Raw genomic sequence first — 24,026 nt, 5'->3', positions numbered from 1 at the left:
AAGATACCATGGCAAGAACAGGTGCTGAGAGCCAGCCAGAGAGCAAGTGCTCTCATGATGCTGGTGAGAGAGCAAGGGGTTGCTGGGCTCCGGGAGAGCTGTAAACCTTTGTGCAGGGCAGCAGTTCTCAAACTTTAGTAACCCGAGGACCCCCATTTTGATTTAAAAATGTTCAGGGACCCCCCCTTGCTCAGCAGGGCCGTCCCTAGGGGCATGCGGGGCCCGGGACAAATCAGCATAGGCATGGGAACTAGGGCTGTGGGGGGTGCTGCAGTGCACCCAGGGTCCCGGCTGGTGGCCCTGTGCACCCGGAGTCCCAGCTGCCAGTCCCACGCCTGGGGCTTTTCTCCCGGCCTCAGCTTGGGGAGCGGGGTGGACAGGAGTGAGGGGGCTGGCTTTTCAGCACCTCCACTATTAAAACTGTTCCAGTGCCACTGCAAATCAGCCCCCGCCAGCTTGGAGCCCCCACTGTGCATCGGTGGCTGGGCCGGCGGGAAGGATCCAGCCTGGTGCTGGGCTTCCTGCTGCTGCTGGCAGTTGCCGGCGGCTACCGCGGGGCTATTGTTGGCCATGGCCACTCAGGGCTCTGGCTGGGGGACTCGCTGCACCAGGTCTTCCGTGACCGACCGCACTGGCCAATCGCACCAGCCAGTGGGCCCCCACAAAGCACGGGGCCCAGAGCAGTCGCCCCTACCCAAGGGACGGCTCTGCCGCTCAGCCCCAGGCCCCGCCTCCACTCCACCCCTTCCTCCAATGCCCCACCCTCACCCCACCTCTTCCTGCCCCCCTGCGGGAAGGAGTGCAGGGTGAGGGCTCTGGGAGGGAGTTTGGGTACAGGAGAGGGTGAGGGCTGCAGGCTCTGGGCTGGGGGTTAGGGTGTGAGAGGATGTGAGAGGTGCAGGCTCTGGATGGGCGGAACTTACCTCGGGCAGCTCCCGAAAGCAACCGGTTCATTGCTCTGGCAGCACCTCTTAGGTGGGAGGGGGTGGGGGGACTCCGCCCGCTGCCCCTGCCCACAGGCACCACCCCCGCAGCTCCCATTGGCCTCAGTTCCTGGCCAATGGGAGCTGCGGAGTTGGTGCTCGGGGCAGGGGCAGCGAGCGGAGAACCCCTGCCCCCTCCAAGGGCCGCAGGGATGTGCCCCCTGCTTCTGGGAGCGGCGCAGAGCCAGGGCAGGCAGGGAGCCAGCCTTAGCCCCGCTGGACTTTTAGAGCCTAAAATCTCCCAGTTCGGCGTTAGTAGCCTCCAGGTGATAGAGCCCGATTCCAGGAGACTCCCAGTGAAACCGGGAGGGTTGGCAACCCTACCTGATCAGCGGGGCCGGCTGATCATTCCACCCCCTCTCCTGAGTGCGCCCGCCTCTGCTCCTCCCCATTCATACCAGCACCTCCTGCATGCTGGGGAACATCCCTGGGAGGAAGGGGGAGGAGTTGATCAGTGGGGCCCGCAGATCCCCTGGAGTTATTCGGGAATCCTCAGGAGTCCACGAACCCCACATTGAGAAATGCTGATGTAGGGGGTTTCATACTGTCACAGTGCAGAACATATCTTAGCAAGGAAATTTCCCTGTGGCTTGCTTAACCTTACAGTCTCAATTGCACTGCCCCCCCCACCCTTCCATTCACACCTCTCCCTCACCTCTGAAGTGCAAACATCTGACAACACAAAGGCAACTACAGCCAGGGGTGAAAGTAAGTCGAGTGACTTACCGGTACTCTGGGGCCAGCTCTGGCCCCCGGAAGGGGCAGGGCCTAGGGCAGAAGGGGCGGGGTTGAGGGGGTCAGAGCCAGCCCCAGCCCACCCTGTAAGGTAAGTGCCCCCACCACCGGGGTAGCAGCAGCAGCCTGGGGCTCTGGGGGCTATTTAAAGAGCCCGTGGCTCCCCTGCTTCTACCGCCCCGGTCCTTTAAATAGCTGCCAGAGCCCTGGGGAAGCGGCAGGGCTCCAGCAGCTATTTAAAGGGCCCGGGCGGTAGAAGCAGGGGAGCCCCAGGCCCTTTAAATAGCTGCCGGAGCCCTGCAGCTGCTACCCCAGGGCTCCAGCAGCGGGGATTGGGAGGCAATTTAAAGGGCCTGGGGCTCCAGCCACTGCTGGGAGCCCCAGGCCCTTTAAATTGCCCCCTAGGGAAGCCGGGCTGCCCCAGTACGGTGCACCAGCTCTTGCCGGTACGCTGTACCGGGGTGTATCGGCTTACTTTCACTTCTGACTACAGCAACTGGTAACACGGAAGAGGAAGACTATTTATTTATTTGTTGCTCTCTAACTGTAATAGGTAACTGTCTTTTAATAAAAGGGAATCACGCTGCCAGCTCCCACTCTTTCCTGAGGAACTTACAATCTAAACAGACAGGTAAGAGAATAGGTGGAAGAAATGAGGTGGTATTATGAGGCACAGCAAGATTAAGTGACTTGGGCAAGGTCACACAAAAAGTCTGTGGCAGAGCCAGTAACTGAATTCAGATCTCTTGGGTCTCAGTCCAGTGCCTTTACTACAGGGGCACCCTTTCCTTTCCTCTGCTCCAACCGTCCTCAAATCACTCCTTCAAATGCCCATTGCCCTTTACACATGAAGTCTTGTTAAAGACAAATGTGCCTCTGCATAGATACAATTCATCACAGCACACCTGTCAGTGCAACTGTCGTCCTTATCACCACTCCTGTGTTTTCCTCCCTGACCCCATATGCCCCAATCATTTAAACCAACAGTAACATAAAATAAACTCACAGGCTGGGCCACAGAGAAGTGTTATGACCTATTACAAACCCCTATGAGCCGGGGAGTTACAGGAGTGTAAATGGGACTGCTACAGTAAACAGGAGGGTACAGACAATCACGTATTTTAGGTTTGCTACTAAAGCAGGCAGAAGCAGTCAAAACACACAATGGACCCTCACTGAAGGCAACAGAAAATGGGAGTTGGATCAGGCCCTAAAACCAGAACTGTGTCTAACTGGGGGAGGGGGAGAATGAACAGATAAAGCAAAAGAAGTGATAGAATTTCAGTTGAAGGAGTAAACATACAACCAGCTCATGTCATTATATTACTCAAGGATCCTCCAAGTAAGGAGGAAAGGACTATGTAACTAATACTTGGCAGCATGACAGGCTGTACTGTGTCACTCCACAGCTCACAGGTACCCCTAGAGAGTATCCTTTATTCTCTAACTACATTCTTCGTTACAATGCTGGATTCTCTCTCCCCATGCTCCCTCCTTCCAGCTTGGTTTGAACTCTGAGCTAACACAGGAGATCAGCTTTCCTACAACGGCTTGGCACTGTGATTCCCGCTCACCTGGCTATCTCGGCTATCTCGGCTGTTTGCGCAATGAAGTTGAAGGGGTCAGGTTCGTCGTAGTCTTCGTCGTCGTCCGTTTCTCTCCCCCTGTGCTTCTGTCGGCTCAGCCCCGAACCATGCGGCCTAGGTGTCTGTGTGGCTGTTGAAGCATGGGAGCGTTTGTGTTTAGGGGAGCTGTGATTTGAGCCATACTCCTCCTCTGAAGTAGAAGTGTAATCTGAACCCTGCTGTCTCCGCCTTGAAGCTTATAAAAAATGAATTGGTTTCAGATGAAGAAGGAGAGAAGAGATTTAAGTCTAACTACAGTGGGCAAAACAAGGAGTAGTACAAACTAGTCCACAAAACACAAAGAAAGGCCTGGAGAGTTTCTGTGCATCTTTTCAGTTAAAGAAAACTTTGGTACAGCTTATTTTAAAATGGCTCACTGTTTTAACAGATCTGCCACAAGCTATATGAATTTGAAGTTATAAATTCCAGTGGAAAAGCATATTGACTGTATTATCAACTAAATATACACAATTATTATTGGCAGACTTGATTTTCCATACACAGAAGCCCCATCTATAAGTAGTACACAAGTTAGATTCTTAGAAGTCCCCAAGGCCCAATTTTCAAGTGTGCTGAGCATCTTAAAGGTGAGCTGGAAGTAAAAAATAAAAAAATTTAAAAAGGGGGGTGGTTTGAATGAAGCATAGATTTTCATGCTCCATTTTATTTGTGAAAATCCGCATTCCCTTTTAACAGAATTTCAAACTCCTCTGGAAAGTATTCAAATGAGTACTTAGGGCTTGCTCCAAAGTCTCCTAAAGTCAATGAGAGTCTTTTCCTTCATTTCCCTGTGCTCTGAAACCGGTCCTTAAGCACTTAGATACCCATTTTTAGGCATCTACATATCAACATTAGGCCAACTCAGTGCCTACATTTGAAACTTGGGCTCCCAATATTTGTTTAATATCCCATTATATTACTTAATAATTAATGATTTCACTGCTTACAGTCTGCCATGATAATCTATAAAAGACAGAATTAGCCACTTTATTTAAAACTAAAGTATGACCTGAATACACTTAAAAGCTTCACTGTGTCACCAAGCTTATCACAGTACTAAACCACGGCAATCAAGTAAAGCTAGTGACAGAAGTAATGGACATAGGTGGCATCAGACAAATGAAAATATTGCATTTGGCATATAAAATGTGGAGAGCAACTGTCTATAGACATGCAGTTACCCCTTAACTATGAACAGAACACTCCTAGCCAGATTACTAGTTTGGTTACAACTTTCTAAGAGTCTTGGCTCATGACAAAGTTACCAGAAAAATAAATCTGTTCGTAATTCAGCGGAGAGGGAGTTTAAAAACAACAACTAAAAAGCCATTCAACTTTCAGAATCAAGAGGTTACTCTTGCATTCAGTGGACATTTCAAAATTAAGGGCTTGATCCACCACTCACCTCGGCTAGTGTAAATCAGAATTAAGTCCACTGAAGCCAATGACATTACGCTGCATAAATCCAGCATAAGTGAGAGCTTTCAAAGCATTCTGATAATATCCTGACATCTCAGTACAATTGCTTAAGATAGTCTGACAACATCCTGGCATCTCATGTCCCATGGCCATGTATTCATTCCGTTTCTCTATTGGTAGGATTACGTTTTCACTAGCATGAAAAGAGGTAATGGCTCTTAGCTAACTATTTTAAGAAATCCTTGAATAAGGCAGCCGGATCTACCTCACTGCTCTCTCCCAGTCCTCACATCACCCAGAATCTCTGGTTCCAGTGTCAAAGCACATCACTTTCAAATTGTTACTGTATCATGTTAAAAAAATGCCTTGATACCACAGTGAAACATTTAAGCTTATTCACATTTATTTTTTGCTCTTATAAGGGGGTACTAGCTGTTTGTTCATTAGTGCAGGAACACGTATCAAACACTATCTACAGTACGACAAAGCATATTGAAGTACCCCAGTCTATGTAGAACTTGTGCAAGGTCCAGAATTCTATCAAGGAATTAGAAGATTAGTATCTTAATAGAAAACGATTTAACAGAAAGAATTATAATTCTCTGCTGTAATTCTACACAAGAAACATTGTTAGTGTGTTGCAACAAAGTACTGGAAGCCAAAAACCAATTCATTTAGAAAAAGAACTGGGCATGAATTTGTTTTAACATTCGAAGTCTGTGGTCTAGTGCAAGGGAAGAACCTATTTAGAAAACTCTGAAATGTAAGGCTGGAAGGAACCTCAAGAGGTCATCTAGTCCAATCCCCTGCGCTTTGAATTTGTCAATATTCTAACACAAGAGAATGTAAACAGGAGCACCGTCTCAGAAAACACAAGGGAAATATTGTACATATTCCCTTAGCTTGTTCATACTCTATGCTGATTTCTTTGCATATCAGTGTGTAAAAAAAAACCCAACAAAATAAAAGGAGATAAGATCATTTAAAAAGTCAAAATTAAAACAACAGCAGTGAATAACAATTCCAGCATGCAATAGGAAGCTAAATACCACAACATTTATAAAAGTATAGAAAAGAGGCACTTATCTAGCACTCTAAGGGCTGGTCTTGATCCACGCTGCTGCAATTGATGCAGCGGGGTTGATTTATTGGGTCTAATGAAGACCCGCTAAATCGACGGCAGAGCACTCTCTGGTTGACCCCGGTAGTCCACCTCCCCAAAAAGAGTAAGGGAAGTCAACCGGAGAGCATCTCCCATCAACGCAGCACAGTGAAGACACCAGGGTAAGTTGACCTAAGCTACGTTGACTCCAGCTATGTTATTCATGTAGCTGGAGTAGCGTAATTTAGGTCGACTTACCACGGTAGTGAGGACAAGCCCTAAAGGCCTTTGACGCAAGTTACAAAAAACTGATGGGCTGAAACTAGCCACAGTCCCAACAGCCCCAGTGAAACTCAGCAAGACACAGAATTCCTCACCCTCTTCATTCCCCGCCTTCTCTAAAAACCCAAGTGAATTGATATGACTTGCTGCATGCCCCAAAGGCCAAGGAACCAGGATATCAGACCAAATGATGTTCAGAACCAACTCTGATTACTGTGCATTATCTGTCATATCCATCCTCCCATCTATTAATTTAAGTACAAGGCTCTGCACAGGTAAACAGCAGAATAATCTGCATCATATTCCTCAATGAGAGATTTAAATATGCAGCGACTGTAACTATGGCACATTTTGGAGGCTGCAGGCCAAACAATAAAAAAGGGCAGAGGCAATCTCCCCGCATGGGCTATCAGAGTTCAACACCAATTGTCCAATCATGCAACGTTTTGAAATTGCTGCAAGCAGCAGAGCTGCTTCCAATTTATTTGCTCACTTGCTTATTCCTTGTTTTGCCTTCTCCGATGCCTTCAAATTTACCACTCTGACCTCAAACCATCATTGACACAGTTGTAAATTCTCTGTTGGGCCAACGTGCATGTTCTGTGGCTCTTCAAAACCAAAGACAAGCAGCCAATTTCCACGTGATACTGGAAAGTCAAGAAGTTCTATCTTTGTGAATAGGGCCAAGATCTTCATGTGAGTAGTGATTTTGGGTGCCCAACTCGAGACACTTCAGAAAGGCCTCTGATTTTTAGAAAGTGCTGAATACCCACCCTCTGAAAGTCATCCCCTATTAAAGCATCTCAGGTTGAGCATAGAATAACTGAGGCACTCAAAAATCACTAATAACTTATGAAATCCTTCTGGTTGATCAAACGATCTCAATTGGGTATGAAAAAATTGGGTGTACGTGCTATTTCTATACCTTGACGTGTCCAGTTGTGTTGTTCCTGAATTGCTCCACCATGCTTATTTGTGCGCACCCCCCCCCCCCTTTGTCCCTCTTTCTTGTTCCCTTTCCTCTCTTCCTCCTCATTGCACACCCACCGCCGTACTTTTGTTATTCGTAGGAGAACTACACCTGGAGCCCACACAGAGACTCTGTATATTACAGAAGAGTGGAACTAAGGAGAAACATAAAATGTAAGCACTTACTGGAAGTGGATGAATACCTGGCACTGCTAGAACGAGTTCTACTGAAAGGTTGCTTTGTAGTAGCAGCCCCTGCAGTTCTTCTAGCTGCAGTTCTAGCCTCTGACACAGGTGGCTTCCGATTTGCATAATACGACTCCACACTGCGTCCCGAAAACCCAGTTCTTGGCTGCGTAGTTTCAGAGTCGCTTGGCACTGTAAACGAACCTGCCCGTTTCCTTGGCATGGCCAGGATGTCAAGCCTGGACAGCTTTTTAGACTCCGCGGATTGTTTAGAAGACGCAGTTGTGGCTTCGAGGTTGGAGGTTGTTTTCTCTGTGTCGGCACATTCATTATCTGATGCATCTCCCAACCGGGCGCGACGGAGTTTGGAGGCCCTGGTGGGCCTGGGGGTTGATAAACTGTTGGACCTGGTGAGAACCTGCTGGATCTTTTGCATGTTTGCAGTCACTTTGCCGCGCTCCTCTTTCACAGCCTGAGTAAAGGGTTTCCTTCTGGGGACGGATTTTGACACAGAATGCTCGTGATCAGAGGAGGCCGTTTCAGTTACCGGGAAGTAAGGAAGACTAGAGCTTCTTTCATCATCCGTAAAATCCAGTGACCCACGAGCCCCAGCACTACGCTTGATTTGGAAACGTTTGGCGGTTTCTCCTCTGTTTCCTGCCTCGAGCGGAAGCATCCTGCGTTTTTCAGACAGCCTTTCGCGAGCGCTGGGCTGGCTGCACTGGTCCTGGATAGAGGGAGTGGAGGAGGATTTCTCTTTCTGCAAGCTGCTCGTAACTTGGCGTTTTGGTGTGCTGCTTGGGACGTTTTTACCGCTAACCAAGCTGACAGTGCTTGCCGTGTCCACATCAGAGTCCCCAGATAAGGAGTCTTCTAGCTGCCCGGGAATAGTTTCTGAAGGGTCCAGCTGGTGGTTTTGACAGAGTAATTTGGCTTCCAGTGCTGCCAAAGCAGTTTCAGTGTCTTTAAGGATAAGATGAGTGTCTTGATTATAGTCCATACGGCTTGACCGTGCAACATCTAAATCTTTAAGCAGAGGGTGACTTGAAATATGAGGAAGTTTATTCTGAGGAACAACGCCGCTTGATTTATCTTTGGTAAAACTTTCCTGCCTAATGAAGGAGGATATTTCTTTTGTGGCTATGTTTTCTTGCTCTTGAGAAAGACTCTGATGAAGGGAAATAACCATTTTCCCCGATGCACTAACATAAGTGCTGTTAACGTCTTTGACCACTGGCTTTGCAGAAGCAGCTGCACTAGGTGACTTGACAGCCAACTCTTGATCCTTGCATTCTTTGTCTGCTCGAGAATGAGACGTGCTTAGAGAAAGCTTGGAGGGAACCCCAACCTCATTAGTTTCATCACCAATGTAGAAGGAAGTAGATACTGGCTCACTTACAGCTGCGATACTAGAAATCCCTGGAGCTGCCGGCTGTCGGACCTCAGATTTTAAGTCTTCCACCCTTTGCCGTTCTTGCTCAGGCATTTTACTGTTTTCTTTACATTTCTTGCCTTTTTCCAAACCAAAGCCATCATCGGACTTGCTGGCATCACTCAGGCTATCGGGATCCAAGTCCTCTTGGATGAACAATCGGGTGCTGGGATCAGCACAGATTTCTTTACCCTGTTCCTTTACAACGTTTCTCTTGGATACTTCAGGATAGGAGTCTTGACAAGTTAAACCTGCGGGTGTTGGGCTGTCAGATTTATCACTCGGTGGGAGCTGGGGAAGAAGCCTTCTTGTTCTTGAGGGCACAATGGTCTCTGGTTCCCCTGGTTTATGAGCTGTGCCACTTTCTAAGGAAGATTAAAAGACACCCATTAAATGCTGTTTACATGCTGGACTAGAACATTGCATTTATTCACCAGGGGCTTGAACCTGCAAGGTGCAGATCCAGAAAGGCAATTAAGTAAGTGCTTAATCTTAAGCATGGACATCAATAGGTCCCATACATATGCTTAAAGCTAAGCATTTGCTTAAGTCCCAGGCTGGATCAGGGCCAGAGTGCTCATCACCTGGCAGAATCAAGTCCTAAATCTGATTTAATAAACTTGACATTCAAACATCCCAGCCGTGTAGCACTCTTGTCACAGTTATATAAATCTAAAAAACCATACAAATATACAAGAGACCCTGAAACTGTATCTTCTTCCTGCCAAAGGGAACAGGGAAAAGCTGTCAACCACATAGCCATATGTTTGGACCACAGATGCACCATTGTAAGAAATGTGCTAGACGATGTAGCTTACTTCACTAAAGAGATGTCACTGTCCACTAGTACAGACCTTACCAGATTGTATTCCACATCAAAGTCTCCGTATAGAAATCCTATTGTTTAAACCGGTTTAGGAATTAGCAGCCAATGATATTCTACGTGTTATTAAGGACACGCTTTACTAGAAGAGTTTTATTATTTCACCCCATGTCACAGCTCAGGATTTCATATCTTCCACCATTTTTAGTTTAAATAATAAGTGGCTTGGAACTTGATTGGCATTGTAAAATAAAAAACCCAATTGTCCAGGAGAATTCAAGTACAATGTGCCACATTATGGAAATAATCTCTGGAACAAAGTAATTGCTTTCTGCAGCCTTTTAGCTGTTGGAGAGAGGACATATGGCTCCTTATCTAGAGAGAGGGGGCATGGTTATCTTCTGGATTACAACATTTCCTCCTCTCTCCCACTCCCATTCTCAACATCAGGTCTTAGGGCCCTTTCAGTTTTTTAGCTCCTATCTCTGACATGATTCTAAGACTTCACTTTGTTTTTTCTTCTCTTGTACTTCGTTCTATGCATCAGGCCCCCTACAATCACTTCAAATACTGCTACCTAGCGCTACCAAACCCAAGGACAGTCTGATATGCTCAGCACAGCTTGAGAACATAGGAGAAGTGCAACAAAACCACAGCTAATGAGGGCTGGTCAGTGCTTGCTTTCATAAATGACTTGCAAAGGAAAAATTGGCGTTCTGCCTTTCCTTTTTGCTTCATAATGAAGTACAAACAATTCCTGATGGATGGTTATTTCCAATCCTGCCCCTGTAAGTGTTATTGTTCCCTATGCCACCTTAAGAAACTTCAGGAATGTCAAGTACGGTCTTCACTTTTCTTGTTGGAGGACTTCTTGGATGACTCATATGTGCACTGGCTGCCTTCGTAACCCTTAACTGAAGGGACGAGGCAGCTAATCCTAAACAAAGAAAGATTTCTTTCCATATACTTTAGTTAAAACAGAAAATAAGCTGTAAGAAAATTTAAGAGCATTTCAAGCTTTCTCTAGGTCCATCAGAAAGCAACAAAAAAGAGCATAAGCACATCTCTCTCCCACCCCTCCCCACACACACTTTTCATTTCACTTTTAAATAAACTGTCCAGCATCCTGAAGATGGCATCAGCACAGTACTTACCGGTATGGCCCTCTGATACTAATCCCTGCTGTTGAACATCACAAACCCCTGAGTCTGTGTAGCTGTCAGCAAGACTTGCCCACCTAGACACCCACTTCTGACCACCTTGAGATGCTGGAGGCCCCTATAAAGAGACAAATGGAATGTTATAAATTTTTTTAACCAAAGTCTTGTCACAAAACCCCTCTGTGACACCCTGTACCCACATGACACCTTGTACCCCATGTTCACACCTTTATATGATTATGATATATTCTGTACCAAGTATGCTTTGTGAGGTATCATTTGAAAACTCAATCTGCAGAACATCACTGTCCTGTTAAGATGTGTATAACAACACTTGTGTAAAATTGAGATTTTGCTATATGATTGTTACTGAAACATGTTGCAGTTCTGGGTAATGCCAACAAACCCATTTTTCAGAGGCAAAGACACACTGACAACCCCAGACAGGTACCAACAAAGTCAAGTGAGTTATCACTTACTTAAGCAGCCATTCTTCAGCAACAGGAAAGTGTAAAAAAGAAGTTTACATTTCCTTCCAGCCACGGTGCGTATCTCACATACAGAGGAGGCTGTTTGTCTACACCCCGGTGGGGCGGTAATCCTCAGAGAGAGGAGGAGGGTATAAAAATAAAGGACAGTGACCTCCACAGGACACCTCTCTCCTCCTTCCATTTCTCTGCTTATGGCAGCAACAACTCTCAAAGAACTGAACAAGGGAAGGAGTGGTCCCAGGCTGGAAAGGGACGCAGCCTGTGAAATGTATTGCAGCTCATGGTGAGACAAACCTTTTGCTTTTAAGCCTATTAGTCTGATAAAGTTTAGGAATTAGCTTGCGTGTTTAACCTTTTATTTCTTTGGTAACCAATGCTGACTTTTATGCCTTACCATTTATAATCACTTAAAATCTATCTTTCTCTAGTTGTTAAACTTGTTTTATTGTCTTATCTAAACCAGTGTGTTTGATTGAAGTGTTTAAGAAACCTCTACTATGTCAGCAGGACTGGTGCATATGCATTACCCAGTGCTGGAATGATGGGACTATTTATGAGCTTGTACTGGCCAGTGGGTACTGAACAGTACAAGACGCCCATTTCTAGGGGACAAGGCTGGGATTCAGGGATATGCGGGTATTGACCTGTACGTAATTTATGGATGTCTGGGCATAGCGTTCATGTACTCAGCTGGGAGTGACTTTACTTGCTAGGGGCTGTGTGCGAGCAGAGGTTTGCTATTCACCAGCAAAGCAGTGTTAAAGGCATCCCAGTCTGAAGAGCTAAAGGGACACAGCAGTTCAGGTCTCACCCTAGGGAATGTCACACCCTCCTGAGAGCCTGTTGCACACACAGACTGGTCTCCCAAAGGTGAAATCAAATCAATACATTCCCACCTAGGCCGAAAAGCACATAAATCACCCCCGTTCCCGTACCTGCATCTCAGCCTGGGACCCACTAGTGGGTTTTGAAGGGAATGCCTGGAGCAGAAGTGTCTTCTGACTGGTGCCATTTTCAGTGATTAGATGCTGGTGAGAGCTTGATTCTTCCTTTTCGCCTTTTATAATAGGTCTGTAGGCTGAAGATAATCTGGAGAACTCTGGAGATTCAAACACTCCGAAAACCTAAAGAAGTGTGTGGAGGGGGAGGGGAGGGGAGAGATTAAAACAGTGTAACCATGAAAGCCAAATCCAAAAAATGCTAATCACACTGAAACTGTGGTCCCAAATGGTTAGCTATAAACCAATTCTTATATACCATGTAAGTTGTTCTACTCGCCACTCTTCAAAAGTTATTTCTAAGGCAATTTCCACACTAGCACTTTTGTCGGTAAAACTTTTATTGGTCAGGGGTGTGAAAAAACCACACATCCCGCCCGACAAAAGGGCCAGTGTGGACAACGCTATGTCGACAGGAGACGCTTTCCCGCTGACATAGATTCGTTGGGGGTGGTTTAATTATGCCGCTGTAAGGTCTGTAGTGTAGACAAAGTCTAAAACACTTTATAGACACGTTTCCAAATTCGTACGGTATTCCAGTACATTCCCTATAAAATTAAACATTTTCACTGCTAAATCCTTTTTCATCCAAGTAAAATTTAGTATATCAGGAAAAAACTGGATGGTAATGTGAATTAAGCTGTGGAAGAGTCTCTCAAGGGAAGCGATGGAAGATCCATCAGTAGGGACTTTTAAAACCAGACCGGGCAGAGGACTTGATAACGTACTGGTGAGAACAGCCCTCCACCACCAGAGAGATGGACCTGATGACCTAACAGGTCCTCTCCATCTCTCATTGCTATGATTTATCTCAAAGCACTTTACAATTAAGCCACAAAACACCCCTGTGAGGATGAAATCATCATTATCTCTGTTTTACAAAGCGGGAAAACTGCAGCACAGAGCAGTTTAGTGATGTGGCCAAGGCCTCTGGAAGTCGGTGGCAAAGTCAAAATAAGAATCAAGTCACTTGACTCCCAAATTGCAGTGCTCTAACCATGAGAACATCCTTCTCCTTAGTGCAAAGATCTATTAATTGGGGTATTTTTATACTGTCGCATTATGATTGTTTATATATCAGGGTCAAGGCCTCATTGAGATGCATGCTGTTCAAACATTGACCCAATCTTTGCCCCTAAGAGCTTGCAATCTAGTTTAAGGGCTTATTTTTTACAGGGAAGTAGCCCAGAAGAGATATAGCAGAATAGCTATTCCGTACTCGCTCTTCATGTGGACACTTTTATTAGTCTTTGGAAGCGGACTAAGCCAATCCCCAAAGAGGCACTCAGTGTGGAATAAGTGTGTCCACGTGGGGCGCTCGTGCAAAATAGCTCCTGCGCTTTAAATTCACATCCTCACTTATTTCACACTAGCTTCCCCATGTAGACAAGTCCTAAAACAACTTGCAGTGAGTCGGTGTAACAAACCATTGGAAGGAAGCGAGGAGGAGGATGAATGTGGAGTAGCAGAGACAAAATCACATGGGTACATGGGCCAGCTAGTGCAGAGCTTCAGAGCCTGACTCAATGACAGGATGTTTTTTTCAAACTAGTTACTTTACCCTTTGCCTACATTTCTGTTATTTTTCACGTGCCTGTTTTACTTGAACCTCTGCCTGCTCCCTCTGTTGTTAAACCTGGAAATAGGCCAAGCTTTACAAAATAACTGGTTGTTTGGGGTGGTTGGGTTTTTTTGAGTTATCATTCATTTTACATTTTTTAAATTAAAACAGATACAAGCATTTCCATGACCAACCCCACCCGGACACTCCCTTCCCTACAGCAATTAGTTGCTGTCTGTCTGGACAAGTCCCCTTTAACGAAACCAAACCACCCTCAACTAGGAGTTGGGGATGTCACTGGGACTCCTGAGTTAGAGAAAATCTGTCTTGCATTTCAGCTTCTTTTGGCCTGCCAGGGAGAGCCTGCCAGGCAGAGTATACGTGTCCCATATATTATTAACAGCAGGGCTGGAGGAAGTGGTGTAAAGGGCACGATGCATAATTAGATCCTGAATTTGCAAAGACTTGTGCATTCGAGCAGTCCTGTTCCGTAAAGTTACTCCTGTGAACAAATCTTTGCAGAATCGACCCCTTCATTATTTTGAGCATCATTTTGCCCTTTGCTGGTACATTTGCAAGGCCATTCTTGTACCTTTGCATGTAAATCCTCTTTGGACACAAAGATATGAGTTGTTAGAAAGTCCCCCTGCCCCTTTTCAGATGGGTTTTTAATATATTTTACCCCCATTTACGGTGCCTGTGTAACCCACTGGTGAGTGTGTGACAGGATCCTGCCTGTGCCGGCTCCACAGAGGACAGGAATCCCTTAGAGCTCCCATCCAACTCACGCCCTTTAGCTGAAGCCTTCGCAGCTCGTATTTTTGGCTCGAGGGGTATGTCAACACTGCACACGGCAGTGTCTCAGAGCCCAGTTCTACAGACAAGGCTACAGCACTAAAATGGATGTATAGACATTCAGGCTCAGGGTCTGAAGCCTAGGGAGGGTGGTGGGCTGTTTGACGCTCTAGCATAAGCCCATGGGCCTGAGTCTGTAGACCTGGGCTCTGAGATTAGCAGCCGCAGGCTGCCACTTTGCAGTGTAGATGTACCCTAGAGGTCCCTGGGTCAACCCCTGGTTTGTCAGCCAACAGTGATCACATTTATAAGAGGTGTTCCCTGGAGTGATTTTACCTGATCGATCATTTTCCGAGCTTCTTCTACTTCTTTATCTTGTGACTCCGTCTCAATGGTGTACGTGCCCGTTTCACTTAAACTGTCCTCCTCATCATGCTTCCTAGCCTTGACCAATTTTGGGTCGGTAGGTGATGCAGTGACAGGGTCTGGTGCAGACGATATTACTACCCGTGGAGCCACTGGCATCTGCAGAGGTGCTGGCTTCTCAGCGCTTGGCTTTCCAGCTTGAGAGTTCTGCCTTAGAAACTCAGCAGCAAAATCCTGAGCAATTTTAGACTTCCTCCCAATGCTGCCGTAGTTCTTTGCAGACGGCCTTGAAGCAGAGGATGACGAGGAGCTGATCCGATCTTCTGTCTTCTCTCTCTTAAAGGAGCTGGATCTTTGTGTCCCCGAGAAATTGCTAGCTGGCTTGCCTGCCTGGGCAGCCAGATGAGGAGGTGGCACTGGGCTACCAAGCTTCTCAGCGGGCATGGCAGCTTTGCGCTTTTCCACCTTGGTTTTCGGCACGGGATCCGTGTCGCTCTGAGAGGAGTGTGCGCTGTGCGTGAACGACTGTGACCTCTTTTTACGAGGCGTGTCATCATCAAAGAACTCAATGACGAAGGCCTGCTGGTTATGCAGCATTTCCTGGGGGTCACGCTTGATCTGGCGCTGAAGCCTGGCTTGCTCAGCTGCATGGTCACTGCTGGTGGTCTCCTTTTCTGCTGTGGGTGCAACGGGGTCTTCGGAATCGCTCTGCGTCCCATCTTCATGTCTGTTACCTGCAAATGATTACACGCAATTGAGTCCTACACTAACATTTCACTGTAACCCTAATAACCACCTCCCAGCACGGTCAATCCTCGATTTTTCTCTTTGTAAAGGAATAGTTCATAGTGGGCACGCTGCAAAAGACAGCTGTTTAATCTGGTGTTTAAAGAGAGCTGACGGTTTGCGTCCCAGAATGATGAAGAGTGGGAAGTAGGGGAAGGGGTTGTAGGGAGCTGGCTGATGGAGTTCCTTTTTGAATACGGTTGAGGTTTTGCGTTTGTTGTTATTGTAAAATTAATTATGCGTCAGAGCATCTAGAGCTTTTTATGTGCATCTTTTTTATTATTTAAATCAAAATAAATACATGTAATTATTTTATCATTCTGTGCAATTTCACTAATCTCAAAGATTATCTTGTTTATGTATCATTTGTTGCGGGACAAAAATTACCCGGCAGAGCAGGGGAAACAAAACAAGACAAAAGAAAAGCCCTGTGGATTGCATTCCATGGACTCAAACCAAGATGATCAAAGAGCAGCAGGCTGACGGAATTCATAGCTAAAGCGCCTCTGAACTTCTATTCTCTCTCCCCCTTAGGACTTGCAGGATTTTCAGTTTTATCTGAAGGATTAAGGCCGTAAAATTCCCAAACATTATGTATATGGCTTCCACATCATTTCTTCACCCTCCTGGCAAGGGTTAACTTGGTTATTTTATGGACGCTTCTTGCTCATTAAGCTCTGTTTTGCACCAATAGTGGTAACATTTTTAGTACAGAATCTCTGTAACGTTTAATATCCCCCCTCCGCATTTAACCAACAGGGAATCCAAGGCATCCAGGGTGTGGGTGACTTGCCCAAGGACTTACAGTCATCAGGAGAACTGGGAAAAGACCTCTGTACTCTAGACCATACCCATGCATGGTGAGAAGAGATAGAGGTTTAACACCATGCAACTGAAAGGAAAACTGCACTTCTTTTGCAAATCCAAGTGGCCCAAGCACACTGGTAAAAAGCATCATGATTTAACACTCAATCCCTGACGTAGCCTTTCAAAGATCTCACTAGCTCCTTCCTCAAGAAAAAGTCTGAGCAAGTAAATGGACCTTGTATTGTGCCCTGAAGGTCAGTAAACTTGGTCTCTGTTGGATCGAGGTGAGCAGCAAGTTCTCAAGTTAAGGGCTGGGAACCCTGCTCTCAAGGTTAAAATCTTGGGGCTGTGAGAAGAAGCTCCCTGGCTGATTTCAGATGTTATGACAGCACAGTAAGAGACTACATCTCTCCTCTGGTGGCCAGGACCCAAACCACAGAGTATTTACATCCTGATGTCAAGACACCTGAACTCTTCCCAGAAGCAAAGCAGCAGCCAGTGAAGACCTCAGAAATCTGGCGTAATCTGTTCCTTGGGGCCAACAATGCTAATTAAAGAGGTGGCCAACTGTAGCTTCCAAGTGTTCTTCAAAGACAGCCCCACATAGGAATGTGTTACACAGTAAACCAATCTGGAGGTAAAAAAGGCGTGGATAAACGTTGCAAAGTTCTCATCAGAGAATCGTCTGCCTACACACAGATGGACAAAAGACACTAACTAGGTATTTGATGAAAAGGAGACAATTATATGCATCATCCGCATAGTGAAACTTCACATTATCTCTCTCTCTCCCCTAACCTCATTTATACACTGAGCGGGGAGACACACACAGGGAGCTGTACAGAACACCATATGGGAAAATCCTAGGGACAGATGAGCAAATGCCTGCCACCAGCCCCTGGCATCTCTCTGAAAAGGAAGAGCACTATTTCAGTGCATTCCCATACACTACAGCTGGGGTTCACTTCCGAATCAACAAAACCCAGTCGCATAGGGTACGTCTACACTGCAGTTAGAAACCCGTGGCTGGCCCATGCCAGCTGACTCGGGCTCAGGGACTATTTAATCATGGTGTAGACTTTTGGGCTCAGCCTGCAGCCCGATCTCTGGAACCTCCCACCTCTCAAGGTCCCAGAACTCGGCCACAGGCTAAGCCCGAACGTCTACACCACAATTAAACAGCCCCTTAGCCTGAGCCAGCTGCGAGTTTTTAATTGCAGTGTAGACATATCCTTGAAGACACCAGAGCTCCTTTGCTATACAACCTTCTCAAACACTACATAACATGGCAGATTACGCCAAAGGTAAGCGAGACTGTCAACATCAGGAAATGGTTTCTTGGACAAGGGCCTAGCGACTTCTCCTATGAGGGAAGCTGGTGTCTTGCCATCCCGTAAAGGGCCATTAATCTCAGCCACTGGTGGACCTGAGAGCCCCCCTCCTTGACTTTATCAGGCAGGAGGATTACAGACTGTAGCTCCTCCAGCACTTGCAAGGCCTCCATGAGCAAACTGGTGGAAATTCACAAGATGTTGCCTTTTCCCCATCTGACAGCGAATTGGGCTGATAGAGGTGGCCAAACTAGCTCACGTCAAATAGATCGTGGGGGGAATTTTCAAAGACACAGATGGACATTAGATGCCCAACTGTCAGAGACTGCCAGTAGTAGTGGGACACTAAACTATTTCCGGCCTTTGAAAATCTTCCCCTCCTTGTCTGCAAGAGATGACAGAAAACACTTCACGGTGACAGACTCTTCCCAAAGGCAGGTGACCTGGATTCACCTGGAACAGTTAAACAGTGGGGGAGGGAGGTTTCATATATGTTTCGGTTAAGGAAAAGAAACCTCTCTCACAGCCATGGCACAGAATTTCAGTAACCTCTGTCCCCACACCTCAGACTCTGCCCCTAGAGCTCTGGCTCCCACCCCATGCCCTTCCACTGTCATGGGATTGTGACTGTCCACTGTATACCAAGGTCAAGGGTGATTAGCTACATTTAGCAATTGTGAACCTAGTGCTAGAAAAGCAAACGTCATTCCTACCACGACCGGAGGCCAAGAGAAGAGATTAACTAACCGTTAAACCTGTTTCTAACCTGCCTTAACGGCATGACGAAAAACTTGAACATCTGAAATGGAAACTTTCTGTTTGAGATGAGTATGTCTGACGACTTGCCATGATAAAGCCGGGTGGAAACCGGGTTAGAACATTCCACTGCCAGAATCACAAGTGGCATCTATGTCCAGCAGGTGGGCCGTCTGCCAGCTGAACTAGGCTTAGAAGTGTCGATAGTGATTATAAAAATACCTGTCACAGATAAGTGGTTCTTACCCTGTGAACTTTGGGCTGAGAAAAAGGGTAATATTTCCTCCCCCCCCTTACTTATGCTGTACTTGGAAGGCAAGAACATGGACTAGCCAGCATGAAAAACAACAGCTTACCTTTCAGTGTCCTCACATGAACCGGCAGATCACTCTTTGTACTGAATACATCATCTCCTGGAGACTGCCTTCTCATCAAACTTGGGTCATTCTGAACCAGCCAATCAGCCACCTTGCTCTCCGCTGACATCATCTCTGTGTGACCCACATCCTTACTGAAGGGTCTTCTCTGTCTGAGTGAAAACTTAGTTACATGATCTTTTATCTTTATTTTACCAGGGGTACAGTCATCAAATTCAATGGTAAAAGAGGCATGGCTTTGCACAACGGGTGGAACCACAGCATCAATGTCCTTCGTCGGGATTTCGTGGACCTGCGTTTCAGGCGATTTTGCCAGCTGTTGGAATTCCTTCGTTGGGATTTCGAAATAACTAGGTTCTCTTCTGAATGCATACACAGACTGTTCCTGGGAATCTCTATAAGCAATAACGTTACCATTGATCTCCCCTTCATGCTGGGATATCTCCTTCGTTCTTTCTACAGATACAAAAATATGGAAGAACACACCTTACTTACAGGCACCACAACACTGTTAGATTAAAAGCCTAAATTACTGGTACTGTAAAAGCCTAAATTACATGGTAACTGTATAGTCTGATTGTTTGTATACCACCCTCATCGCTGTAGTACCTGAGAACCTCAGTAAGCAACGTGACTAACATCCGTTATGTGTAATTTTTTCTCTCTCTCACTCCCCAGAAGAAGAATTGTGTGTGCAGTGGAATATTTATTTGGGTAGGTTTTTTGCTTTATTTTGGGAGGTTGTTGGGTTGGCTCCCCTCTGAATTTGTAGTTTGCTCTGTGTTTATGTTAGAGAAGGCAGGATGATGAAGTGGACCTTGAACATGGAGCACAAGGTGGTGGGGTTTGGGATAGTCCTTAGGTTCCTTTGCGACTTTATCCCACAGTTAATAACTACAGCCAAGTTTATTCTTCAGTGTAATTTCTTAAGCCCAGATCCTGCATGACCACATCAGCCTCTACTTAACTTTAGACACATAAGTGATTGACTACCTGCGGATGTGAAGCGGGGATCAGAGCTTGATTTCATAATGTATTAGCGTCCTCCATGGTGTTAACAGAAATCAAGAGGGCCTGTTGGGGTAGCGTTCTTGGCATTTATTTATCTGGATTTAAAAGTGTATTACCCAGGCAACTTTCATTATTTGTCATTTCACACAATGTCAAGCAAACACACGTTATTTTATATCCCCTTATTCCCATTTTGGGCAAATTTAAAGAGCACACAGAATTTTAGCCACTACAATTCTGAAGGAGGGTGTTGTGCAGCAGGAAATAAAAAGCAACAGTTTTCCCCCAAAAGACCATCTCCATTACCTGAATAATGTTCTTCTTGCCTTCTGTCCTCTTGCCTTTCTAGTTTGTTATTTGCATCATCTTCTCCCCACCATGAAGGCTGACCATAAAGGGGTGTGCGATAAGTAGCTGTCTCTGGGAAGGGAAAGCAAGAAGTTACCATGACAGCAAATATCAGTAGGCATTGGCTATCAGATTCATAAAGGCAACAGAGTACAGAGTCTGCTAACAAGAAGTGGACTGATGGAGTCTCAATGGCCTTTCTTATACTCACGCAGTTTTCCAGCATTTCACTACAAAATATTGTTGGCTCAAACTGCCAGTGTCTCCTCCCAATTTAGTTCAGACCCCAAGTTTTGTTGGGTGAGGGGAGCAGGGAGAAAGAAAGAAGGGGCAAAAAAAAAGGAGAGAAGTTGCAATGAACACTGTGTTTTCTTTTGGATTTTAAGTATTCCCTGCTGAGCTGCAAACCCAAACGGAAGCATTAAATTATTGCCTAGAAATCAAAGAGTGACTCTACCACAATTCATTGTCCCAGCTGAGCAAAACGCAAAAAGCAAAATAAATGTGAAAAAAGTGGAATTTAAATTCTTCCAGATTTTCAACAGACATGGACATCTTAATGGGGGATTTAACCGTATCCCTTTAAACTTACAGTTCTCAATCCTGCAGTTCTACTGGATGCAAACCTCCAGGTGAAAATCGCTGGAGCTTTATCTTTGACAGATTGCAGGACTGGGCTTAGTATAGAAATACAGAGTAGTAAAGGTGAAGGGAGGTATAAATAAGAGGAGGTCTGCAGTAAAGGACAAATCCTGCCTACAACCCCAATCCTGAACAACAGGATTGGGCTAGCAATCTCTTATGGTGACCTTTCACTGCAAAGTTAAGTGAGCTGCATTCAAGTTACTTCTCTTGCATTAGCTCAGCATGAGAGAGAGCAGCCACCCTGTGAAACGACACTCAAGCTGCTGCAAGATCCTGCATCTACACCAGTCCTACCAGGGCACATCTCACGGTTCCTAGTGCTGGGAATACGCTGAGTCTCATTACAAATCCTTTCTCAGTGTCCTGTGGGAGACCTTCTCTCCTCGCTAGGCACATGGGTGGAAGTGGCGTTAGCTCGGCAACTCTTTACATTTAAACCAGTTTCGGCTGGGCACGCTCCAGATTTCTGTTAGCGACCTTCATTCCAACCCATGGCAAGCAGGGATCCTACCCTGAGCAATGACCTGTGCTGAATGTTGGCGCTGATCTGAACCATGTAATGTTTATATTGGAAAGAGAAGACTGATACAGTGCACAGGTGGGAAGAAATCCTTTCCACCATTACTTTCCGAAGACTAGAAGGATAGAGGCAGAGGATCCTCTGTGCGGCTACCACGCTACCTTCAGCCAACAAAGCCACAGAAAGTAACGTTGCTTGCCAAAGGCAACTCAGACTCATTATGGGCTGAGCACACTATACACCAAACTTCACTCCCTCATTCCCTCTCCAATGAAAAGCTGGACCGATATTTATGAATTACAGAAGATGACTCTCAGGTTGATACATAAATATTGTTATGAGCAAATCTGCACAACCTTGTTACGAGCCTGCAGAATGATTGTTTCTATAATCAGGGCCCCATTGCACTGGCCATCTGCCCTCCTGCCACACACACGCACACACAAAACAGAGAGATGGTCCCTGCCCCAAAGAGTGAACAAAACCTAGAGTTCTAGAGTTGCTGGGTAACACCATGTAACCCATATGATGCAAAGTACAACTCACACAATTCATACAGTTACTTGGTAGCCACTTATGTCTACACTACGAAATTAGATTGAATTTATAGAAGTCGGTTTTGTAGAAAGCCTTTTTATACAGTTGATTGTGTGTGTCCCCACACAAGTGCTCTAAGTGCATGTTGTCGGCGGAGTGTGTCCACAGTACCGAGGCAACCGTCGACTTCCGGAGCGTTGCACTGTGCGTAGCTATCCCACAGTTCCCGCAGTCTCCGCCGACCATCTGAATTCTGGGTAGAAATCCCAGTGCCTGATGGGGCTAAAACATTGTCCCAGGTGGTTCTAGGTATATATCGTCAGGCCCCCTTTCCCTCCCTCCGTGAAAGCAAGGACAGACAATCGTTTTGCGCCTTTTTTCTTGAGTTACCTGTGCAGACGCCATACCACGGCAAGCATGGAGCCCGCTCAGGTAACCATCACCGTATGTCTCCTGGGTGCTGGCAGACGCGGTACTGCATTGCTACACAGCAGCAGTTTATTGCCTTTTGGTAGCAGACAGTGCAGTATGACTGGTAGCCGTTGCCGACATAGTCCAGGGTGCTCCTTTAACGGACCTCAATGAGGTCAGGGGCGCCTGGGCAAACATGGGAGTGACTCAGCCAGGTCATTTCCCTTTTAAGTTTCGTCTCATGGCGATTGAGTCCTACTGGCAGTGCACTGTCTTTTAATCAGCAGCCAGCAGAAGATGATGGCTAGTCGTCATACTGCACCGTCTTCTGCCGAGCACCCAGGAGAGGACGATGGCTAGTGGTCATACTGCACAGTCTGCTGCCAGCAAGATGTATAAAGATAGATGAAGTGGCTCAAAACAAGAAATAGACCAGATTTGTTCTGTATTCATTTGCTCCCCACTCCCTCCCTCTATGAAATCAATGGCCTGCTAAACCCAGTTTTGAGTTCCATCCTTGAGGTTTTGAGTTCTATCCTTGAGGGGGCCATTCAGTTTCTCACAAAGCCACCCCCTTTGTTGATTTTAATTCCCTGTAAGCCAACCCTGTAAGCCATGTCATCAGTCACCCCTCCCTCCGTCAGAGCAACGGCAGACAATCGTTCCGGGCCTTTTTTCTGTGCAGACGTCATACCACGGCAAGCATGGAGCCCGCTCAGATCACTTTGGCAATTAGGAGCACATTAAACACCACGTGCATTATCCAGCAGTATACACAGCACCAGAACCTGGCAAAGCGATACTGGGTGAGTAGGCGACGTCAGCGCGGTGACGAGAGTGATGAGGACATGGACACAGACTTCTCTCAAAGCACGGGCCCTAGCAATGTGGGCTCATGGTGCTAATGGGGCAGATTCATGCTGTGGAACGCCAATTCTGGACTCGGGAAACAAGCACAGACTGGTGGGACCGCATAGTGTTGCAGGTCTGGGACGATTCCCAGTGGCTGCAAACTTTCGCATGCGTAAGGGCACTTTCATGGAACTTTGTGACTTGCTTTCCCCTGCCCTGAAGCGCATGAATACCAAGATGAGAGCAGCCCTCACAGTTGAGAAGCGAGTGGCAATAGCCCTGTGGAAGCCTGCAATGCCAGACAGCTACCCGTCAATTTGGAGTGGGCAAATCTACTGTGGGGGCTGCTGTGATGCAAGTAGCCAACGCAATCAAAGATCTGCTGATATCAAGGGTAGTGACCCTGGGAAATGTGCAGGTCATAGTGGATGGCTTTGCTGTAATGGGATTCCCTAACTGTGGTGGGGCCACAGACGGAACCCATATCCCTATCTTGGCACCGGAGCACCAAGCCGGCGAGTACATAAACCACAAGGGGTACTTTTCAATAGTGCTGCAAGCTCTGGTGGATCACAAGGGATGTTTCACCAACATCAACGTGGGATGGCTGGGAAAGGTACATGACGCTCGCATCTTCAGGAACTCTGGTCTGTTTCAAAAGCTGCAGGAAGGGACTTTATTCCCAGACCAGAAAATAATCGTTGGGGATGTTGAAATG

The 24,026-nt window shown here is 46.3% G+C and overlaps 1 protein-coding gene across 3 annotated transcripts in view; it reads right to left on the bottom strand.

The window, feature by feature from the left end:
* CEP170B (centrosomal protein 170B) overlaps positions 1-24,026 on the bottom strand; it is a 97,771-nt gene that overhangs the window by 25,026 nt on the left and 48,719 nt on the right. For all 3 annotated transcript variants that reach the window (XM_074956351.1, XM_074956352.1, XM_074956354.1), the window contains 7 exons: positions 20,302-20,415; positions 18,964-19,440; positions 14,898-15,661; positions 12,143-12,331; positions 10,711-10,834; positions 7,302-9,098; positions 3,293-3,539 (listed from right to left, as the gene is read on the bottom strand). In XM_074956351.1, the coding sequence (XP_074812452.1) occupies positions 3,293-3,539; positions 7,302-9,098; positions 10,711-10,834; positions 12,143-12,331; positions 14,898-15,661; positions 18,964-19,440; positions 20,302-20,415 (3,712 nt within the window). The remainder of the gene's footprint in view (positions 1-3,292; positions 3,540-7,301; positions 9,099-10,710; positions 10,835-12,142; positions 12,332-14,897; positions 15,662-18,963; positions 19,441-20,301; positions 20,416-24,026) is intronic.

This window comes from Natator depressus, chromosome 6 (assembly GCF_965152275.1).
Source record: "Natator depressus isolate rNatDep1 chromosome 6, rNatDep2.hap1, whole genome shotgun sequence".
Taxonomy (NCBI): Eukaryota; Metazoa; Chordata; order Testudines; family Cheloniidae; genus Natator; species Natator depressus.
This window is presented reverse-complemented; position numbering and strand designations above follow the sequence as displayed.